The sequence below is a fragment of the Scylla paramamosain genome, chromosome 29 (genome assembly GCF_035594125.1).
Source record: "Scylla paramamosain isolate STU-SP2022 chromosome 29, ASM3559412v1, whole genome shotgun sequence".
Taxonomy (NCBI): domain Eukaryota; kingdom Metazoa; phylum Arthropoda; class Malacostraca; order Decapoda; family Portunidae; genus Scylla; species Scylla paramamosain.
The window spans coordinates 12,029,958-12,039,379 of record NC_087179.1 but is presented as its reverse complement, the minus strand read 5'-3'; the positions used below and the strand labels follow the sequence as shown (position 1 = coordinate 12,039,379).

The 9,422-nt window shown below is 45.9% G+C and overlaps 1 protein-coding gene across 5 annotated transcripts in view; it reads left to right on the top strand.

The window, feature by feature from the left end:
• The window catches only part of LOC135115316 (uncharacterized), a 57,322-nt gene extending 48,462 nt beyond the window's left edge, over positions 1-8,860 (top strand). For all 5 annotated transcript variants that reach the window (XM_064031933.1, XM_064031934.1, XM_064031931.1 and 2 more), the window contains one exon: positions 1-8,860. This exon is cut by the window's left edge and continues 443 nt beyond it. In XM_064031933.1, coding sequence (XP_063888003.1) covers positions 1-1,712 — 1,712 coding nt within the window. In that variant the 3' untranslated portion in view covers positions 1,713-8,860.
• Positions 8,861-9,422: the final 562 nt, after the last annotated feature.

Sequence of the window (9,422 nt, the reverse complement as noted above, 5' to 3'; positions counted from 1 at the left end):
ACCGCTGCGGCTATGTGCCCACAGTGTCCCTCACCAGCGCACAGAGCCTGGTGCCTGCTGAGCTCATGTCCCGAGTGGAAAACTTCTTCAAGAAGTTCAAGGAGGTGTGTCCAGACGAGAAGATGGCCATGATCCTGATCCTGGTGGCTCTGTACTCCCCTGAACTGATGGGGCTGCAGGCCAAGGACAACATTCAGGCACTGCAGGACCGCTACACACGTGTCCTGCGCAAATACGTTGGGTGGAAGTACAAGGAGCACTCCACCCTCATGTTCCCCAAGGTGATCGTGTCTCTGGCTGACATCCGGGAGCTGGCGGAGCGCACCTGTCAAATGCGCATCAGGCAGAGTATGACCTCCAACATCTCTGCCCTGTCTGAGATTACCAGCCGTCCTGGCCCCTCTTCTGCCGCTGCCACCAGCACCGATGTGGAGTCTCCCATGGAGACCAACGAGGGTGAGGAGGAAGATGATGAGGATGTGGAGGGGGCGACAGCCATGTCTGAGGGGGGACTGGGGCATGGGGATGCGGGGGTGAGTGGCATGGTGCAGGTGAAGCAGGAGTGTGAGATGCAGAGTGACAGCGCCTTGCAGACGGAGGCAGCACACAAGCGGGCGCGTCTGGAGGCCACTGGGGGCGTGAAGGATCACACCTACCAGAAGATCATGCAGAAGATCATGGACCAGATGCATGGCTCCTCCATCCACATGCGTGCCCCATCCCTGCTGCCCTTCATTATCCAGATCGTGAAGAAGGTGGGCTCCGGCACTGGGGCCAGCACCTCCTCCCAGGCCAGCAGCAGTGGCAGCAGCAGCAGCCACAAGCTGGGCCGGGGACACCACTCCAAGCACCACCACCGCACCTCCTCCAAGCGCCGTGTGGTGGAAGTGAAGCAGGAGCGCCTGGAGGAGGACCTGGATACTCAGGACATCTCCCCACTCTCCAGCAGCACCGTGTCCCCAGCCATGCATCCTAGTCCATCTCCCCCCATACACTTCCCTCCCCAGATGCAGGTAGACCCCCAGCCCCACCACCACCACCACCATCATCACCAGCAGCAGCAGCAGCAGCAGCAGCAGCAACAGCAGCAGCAGCAGCAGCAGCAGCAGCAGCAACAGCAACAGCAGCAGCAGCAGCATCAGCAGCACCATCACCACCACCTACCTCGCAGTCCCTCACTGCCACCATCACATCACTTCACCACCTCACCCTCACACGCCCCTATCTACCCTGCCTCCCCAATGGAGTCCACAGATTCCTGTGACCTCCTGCCCACCTCACCCCCCCATGACCCCCTCATGCCCTCCCCAATACACCCCACATCCCCAGAAATGATGCTGCCACTGTCGGGCAGCCACATGATCCCTGTGGCACCCTACACGCCGCCCTCAGCCACCCCATCGCCCAGCATCCCACACAAGCAGCCCACAGTGTTGCCTGTAGCAGATATGCCCCTCCCCTCCCCTGTGGCTGCCCCCTCCCCCTACTCAGACTCGTCCAACTCCTCCCCGGAGAGTTCCCAGTCTCCGCTATACGACCTGTTCTCCGAGGACCTCTCCAATGTGGAGATTGACGTGCTAACGCAGCTGCTCGATTACGTGTCCAATTTTGACAACTTGGACAATGTGAGTTCCCTGAAGGAGATCCTGCCACCACACCTGCTGACTGAGCTGCAGACCAAACTGTGCTCCTACTCCTTGAAACAAGAGTGACCCTCACTGGTGGGGCGAGTGTCTTGAGGTGATGAAAACAGAATTACAGGTGTTCCAAGCCATCCATGCACTTTAGCAGTGTGTTAGGTATTATGTGTGATGCCGGAGCATCCCGTGGCCCTGACGCTGCACTCCGGCCCTTGGGGCAGGGCACCACACCCCATATTGGGGCTGTGGCACCCCCTAGACTGAGCCCAGTGACAAAATAATCAAGCCTGTAGATACTCTTCTGAAAAAAAACAAAAAACAAAAAAAACAAAAAACAAATATGAATGACCAACTTTGTATTGGAAAATAGTCTTCTTTGGAAGTAATCTTGAAGCCTCAATTTGTACAAGCTTTGTTGCCACTCACCCATCCATAATGAATCAATATTTTGTGATAAAGACAGACACCAGCATGCCAGGTGACCAACACGAGTCGATAATCAAAACTATCCTTGGAGGAACGTCCCGCATGCCGACGTGTCCCGGCGTGGGATGGCACTGCAGCAACGGGAACCTTGTAGCTCACAGACATGGCAGATGGAGCCTGAATGCAGTTCTGAAGTACCACTTACATTTTTTCAGTCCAATTACAGTGGTTAGGGTTGTTAGGAGGAGGGGGAAGGGGGCAGCACAAGTAGTGGTGGTGGGAAGTGTGCCGCCAAGTGCTGGTGTGGCTGCCTTGTGTGTGTGTGCTGCACCCGGCACAGAACTGACCAACCTTGCACTGAACCTTGACCACACCTCCGTCACCCCTCGCTGAGCCACTGACTCTCAGTAACTAACGGACTGTCCTCCCATCACGTGCTACCATTGCGTCACAAGGAGGTGTGTTCACCTTTAGCTTCCAGGGAGTTTTAAGCCTTATTATCATGTACTTGAGAAGTGTTTGTTGAGATTATAGGCATATATATATTAGCAAAGTTTTAAACATAAGTATCTATTTTCAATTGGACGATAGGTAGATTCCTGTTGCATTATTAGAGTGACGGGGTGTGGCTGGAAGGGGAGGTGGTAGGAGTGTGGCATGTGCTGTGGTTTTCAATCCATGATTGTAAGTGAGTCACCCTTTTGTAACAACAGTAAGTAAACAGTGAGGTAGAGAAACAGAAATTACTCCACTGTTATTGGTTTGCATTCTCTCCAACTAGAAAAAATGGCAAGGAAGCAAAGGAAGAGAGGTGGATGGAGGAAAGGAAGAAAGACCAGTAGAGAAAACCAAGGTCATATTGTCCAGTGCAGCCTCTAATCTGACATTCTGAGTCATCATCATCAGATGAGACTTTGAGCCACTCATAAAAGCACTCAGTTGACTGTTGTTCCAGTTGTAACTCTGTTCCTTTCTTCCTTATGACCTCATCTGTCGGACACACTTGCCTCGCCATGCCCTGCTCCCCTCTTGAGTCCCCCGGCACCCCACCACACCTCCTGGGGCATGCTGGGGGGATTGGTGTGTGTTCCTAAGTGTCACAAGGTCCTGGAGGTTGTCTAGAGCTTATTAAAGAGTAGCTGTGTGATGAAGGAAGGATGATGTTAAAGTTAGGTGATGGAGTCCTGTTGTTTTGTGTTTGCATTTGCTGTTGATGCAACCCAACCTTTCCTAACCTAATTCTCTCCAGATAATGTACAGTTACCTTCAGTAATGGTGTCATATTGTATGAATTGTTTCAGGAGTAAAAAGATTGATTTCAAGATAGCTACCTCCACCTGTCATCTCCAGTTCTTGTTCTTTGTGGAGTTCGTAATTTAGACTGGTTAATTAATTCAAACATTGATATCTGGAGCTCTTAATATAAAGCAGTTCATTGGTCCATATGTTGGTTTTGACTTGACTTATACACATGGAATTTGCAAGACTCTATGACATCACTGCTTGGGACAACTGCACACCCAGACTTCTGTATTTCTTTTAGCTTCCTGAATGTGTCTGTTGCATGTATACGAATGACAAATATGTACACACCTCTTGGCAACGTGTGAGAGAGAACAAGAGACTGACAGAGAGTGAAAGAGGGAAAGAGATAGGAAACATACAAAACTAGGATAATTTCAGTGTGGAGGTTTGACCATCAGTGAGTGAGATGCACAAGTAACAAGAAAAGCACAGCACATCGTCTCTGACATTTAGTCAGTGATGCATGAAGTGTTGTATCACCTTTATTGCTGCTGTGAGATGAGCAGTGCTATTCTGAGTACCTTAATGAGGCAGGTGATATAAGAGTGTTAAGCTACCAATGAGATGGGTGACAATGACAGTAACGATGACGATAGCATTCCCAGCATTCACAGAGCCTATGGCAGCACATCAGATGGTTGTCATGCTCTCAAAACTCACATATAGGTGGAATTCTCATTTGTAGCTCCCCGAGTGTTGTTATGTTGGTGTGTTGGTGTTGAGGATTTGTGTGATGCAGCTAGTGATGAAACTTTTAAGAGTGTGTGTGTGTGTGTGTGTGTGTGTGTGTGTGTGTGTGTGTGTGTGTGTGTGTGTGTGTGTGTGTGTGTGTGTGTGTGTGTGTGTGCAGGCACACATGTGTGCACCACCACTGTGAGCTGTTTAATTTTCTGTTACTAAGTTCTTGGAAATTGATTTTGATGAGTTCAAAACTGATTGTATAGAGTTATTGGTATACATAGAAGTTATTATTATGATGTAATGATAAGACAGATTATGAAAAAAATTTTATTAGATTTTCTGTATGTAAGAATTTTAATATTTTGACTTCTAAGGTCACTAAATTTATTTGGTTATGATGTCAACATCAGATGTAAAATGTGAAATGATGATGGTCGTGATGATGATGATGATGATGATGCAGGATGGTGGTGATGTCATTGTGATGGTAATGTAATGGTGTGATGAGGTGGCGAGGCTGTTCCTCAACCACACCTGTGAGCATCATGTTTGTGTGTCCACCCCAAGGCAGCAAGTGGCTGTCATTGCCATCCAGCGTGTGGGTGAGAAGCATCTGTCTGCCTATCAGGGGTGAAGTGTTTGGTGTGATGGTCATGTGTGTGTGTGTTGCAGCTGCCTCAGTCATGGTGTGCTGCTCCTGCTGCAGCAGCAGCAGCAGCATGAAGCCACACAAGCAGGCCTGTCCTTGGTGTCACTTGCAGGAGGGCGGCCAGATTCTCGGTGCGGGAACTTAATGCTTTGTGATATTGACAACAGTCACAAGAGACACGCTAATGCAGGAACCCTAAGGGTTGGTAAAATAATGTAGCTAACAGTATACTCCCATGTAATTATATACTCATGTATGTATATCAGTATTTATTTGATCCTTGTGGTGAAATGTGTGTTTAATTCATGAGGCACTCTGAGTGCTTCAAGATAAATCTGGAATTGTGTTTTTCAGTGTTGAAGTGTTGTCATGGAACACACATGTCACTGCAGGAGTAAAATGTGCACTTCAGGGATGAGTAGCAGGGTGGAGGTGAGGGCTGGCCATCCAGCTGCCACCCCATCCTGTTACTGGCATTTATACACTTTACTTAAAACTTGATTCAGTTGTAAATGCATTCACTGCATAATGAATACTGTAATTTGAACTTGTGAATACCACCTGGTGGTGTGCTGTGTGTATGGAGCATTACACGGTTATTGTAAAAGCACAGCTGTACACAGAGATGGAGTCAGTTGACAGAAAAGAAGCAACTGACGCTAAATGATCAGCTGCACCGCACCTCAAAGCATTGCACTGTTCTGTACTGTGAGATAGACAAGGACACTTGGAAGCAAGCTTGGTGTGTAGGAGCATTGACAGAGTAGGGTAGTCAGGTGTCCTTGTCAGATGTTGTAGTCATCTGGAGTAACAATGTTCACCTTAATGTAAGTGTTGTATGCTGTGGGACTCCAAGGTAACTTTCGTATGAGTAGCCTTGTGCCACCTGTTTGTGACTACCGCATGTCATGGCATCTAGGAATGGTGTTTGGGTGCATGAGGGAGAGCAGCACCCACTCACTCGCAGGTCATAAAACACAGGTTTTACTCTGATTATTTCAAGAACTCTGCTCAGCTTATATCAAAACATTGTAGTCCTGGTTATTCAGACATCACTACCAAGCCATTCCTGTTGTTGTCACGTCACCCATTGTGTAACATTGATATTCTTGCCATTGGAGTAAGAGTTGTGTGGTGTGTCTGAGGGATTTTCTGGGTTTGTGCCGAGCTGTGGTGGGTGGCTTGCATGGAGGTTTTAAAGTGATGATGGTGACACAGTGACACTAGTGGAGGTGGAGCATTCCTTGCCTCTCGTGTGTATGTTGTGGTTAGGACACACACACACACACACACACACACACACACACACACACACACACACACACACACACACACACACACACACACACACACACACACACACACACACACACACACACACACACACACACACACACACACACACACACACACACACACACTATTAGACTATCAAAGGGACATCAAGAGAAGGACATTGATTCAACACCAGTGTCCTTCTCTCATTTTCCTTAACCTGTGTTGTTGTTCTTTGTATTGTGTTTTCTGATGTGAACCACTGAAGTTAGTGAGTGAAGTGAGCACTGCACCAGCTGACATGAGCATTGACATGTTAAGGCTGAATCACGACTGCCCTAAAACGTTCTTAGTGCTACAGAAGAACAGAATCACATGGTCTTGTCAGAAACACAGGTGACGTTTACTGGATGTCATAAAGTGTATTCTCTTGACGTGGAAGAAGAGACAGTGTATGTGTGTGTGTGTATGTGATAGGCAGGAAGGGAAAGTAAAGATGCAGCAGACAGTTATGTGTTACAGAGAAACATGTAATGTGTGGTAAGGAATTGGGTCTGGCAGGCAGGTGTTTGTGTCACAGAGGGAGGTAATGTAAATGTCTGGTAGGCAGGTGTGTGTGTGTGTGTGTGTGTGTGTGTGTGTGTGTGTGTGTGTGTGTGTGTGTGTGTGTGTGTGTGTGTGTGTGTGTGTGTGTGTGTGTGTGTGAGAGAGGGAGAGAGAGGTGTGTGTGTGTGGTGGACAGGCAGGTGTATGTGTGGTGGAGGGAGGTACTGTAGTGTGTTGTGGACAGGCAGGTGTGTGGTGGATGTGTACGCTTGTGCTGTACTAATACATGCGGGTATCACGCCGGCATGTGTCAGGGATGTGGTGAACGCCAGAGCATGGTGGACATTGCACATTTCGTCACTCCTGTGTCGAACATTTACGAATTATTGCAAACTTTACTATTCCATTAGAGACTTTGTAGAGTCAGTCTGTATATCACTAGGGCACTTCCTTCCTAACAGTCAGGGGGAGGAAGGATTCATGTATGGATGAAGGATGCTTGTTGCTAAAGGGATGTAGGAACCTTGGAAGAGTGAGTGTGTGAGAGTGTAGTGTGTCAGAGGGTGTAGATATTCCTGTTCTCCTTTGAGTGTTAGGCCGGAGTGTAGCTGTAGCCTGGAGCTGTTGGCTTAGGTGATAAGTGAATTTATTTTTGTTGTAGTGGTGAGCACAGAGTACAAAATGCAGTTCCCGGCCACATGAGGGTAGTAGAGGTGGAGGTAGAGGAGCAGGAGGAGCAACAGCAGGAAGACACCTTGAAGCAAAGCATGGCTGGCATGGGGGGAGGGGAGGGGGTGGGAGGGCACTGTGTCATGTTCCTTTGTGGCAACTCAAAAAAAAAAATTTAAAAGAAAAAAAAAGTATTGATAACAATAATCTGAGTGAATGACAATGAAAGTTTAACCCACCCTAAAATCTGAATGGCATTAGTAAATCCTCATGTTTAAAACCTAAATTTTTTTTTCATTAAAATGTCGATTAAGAACTTACAGCTTGTATTTGCATGACATATATATCTTTAAGAGTGAGCCATTTTTTGTTTCCCCCATCAATGTCTTGGCTCCTGAAGGAGGAGTGCGGTGGCGGGCAGGCGCGTGGGGCCAGCCAGGCAGGGGTGTGTGGGCGCGACAGACTTCGTCAGCTGAAAGGATTTTCCTCACTTGGAGACCAAAATCAGCCTAATATTCTTTGCTCAAGCTTTGTACAGTGTATTTTATGAAGTAGAGATATATCTATATATTATGATTCTGTAGTGTATTGCTGAATGTTGTAGTTTTCCTCTCGGAGCCTCGAGGCAACATCCGGTGGCCGTGTGGTGCGGTGGTGCCTCGCCCACTCCAGTGTTGCAGGCCATATGGTCAAGCCAGATTGATTCATCGTTGTTATCCTTGTCTTCAACACCTTAGTGGTAGGAACAGAGCTCAGCGAGGCGTCCGGACGGCGCTACTGGGGCTGCGGGCACCAGGGGCCACATGGGAATGGAGATTGAGTGCCAGGCACTGCCGGGAATTATGTCTTTAGTAGGAACATGTTTAAGAGATAGTGAGATTGAGTGCCAGGCACTGCCGGGAATTGTCTTTAGTAGGAACATGTTTAAGAGATAGTCACTTGTGCCCGCAGTCCCACTGGAGTAGTGACCTTAATTATCCTTATTTTTCGCTCCTGGGGGATGTGAGGTCCTACAGAGGATGCAGTGTGGGTTGGTTCCGCCAGGTCGTAGGGCTGAGGAGCCTCCCTGGCCGGTGAGTGTCATGGTGATGGCTGTAATGTGTTTATCATTTCTTCACCATTGTTGTTAGAGATCACCAGAGTCAGTGTATCTTGGGGCTGCTCGCTGCCACCTCGCCAGCGTGGGAAGTGTCTATTCATAACGATGGCTGCCACTATTCCTACCAGTCTTGCCGTACTACTACTTGTACTATTACTACTCGTACTATTGCTGCTACCGCTACAACCGTTCTGAAGTCGAGTCAACCTTTCAACTATTTCGACATCACTAATGACATTTTTGCTTACTACGCCGTTCATCTTCTTCCTCTTCATATATACTCGCAAGCTGAATTTTGATGTACAATGTTTTGGTGCTTCAGAATTACTGAATAAAAAAAAAAGAAAAAAAAAGGCTACAGTTTTTTGCCAAGTTAACGGGTACAGACTCTTCCCTGGCCGGGTGACGCGGGCCAGCGGTGACCTCAGCACTCCTGCGGCGGGTGGTGAGGCGAGCCCCTCTGTACATATAGCCGAGGCTTGCAGAGTTTCTATATATCAATATTATATTGAGGAATGTGCTGTGCTGCACTGGTGTTAATGGAAACAGAAATATAGTGTTTCCAGTATGTATCTTCTTTTTATTATCCTCATCTTACACCACATTATTTTTTGTGTGTTTATTTTATGCGTGCAGGAGGCCAGTCAAGTGTGCACAAACACAACAATTTTTGACTACAGCTTCGGACCCTATTAGGGGACAGGCCTTTTTTTTTTTTTTCGGTGTCCTTACATAAAAGGTATAATATGTATATGTATATATATATATATATATATATATATATATATATATATATATATATATATATATATATATGTATGTATGTATGTATGTATGTATATATATATATATATATATATATATATATATATATATATATATATATATATATATATATATATATATATATATATATATATATATATATATATATATATATATATATATATATATATATATATATATATATATATATATATATATATATATATATATATATATATATATATATATATATATATATATATATATATATATATATATATATATATATATATATATATATATATATATATATATATATATATATATATATATATATATATATATATATATATATATATATATATAT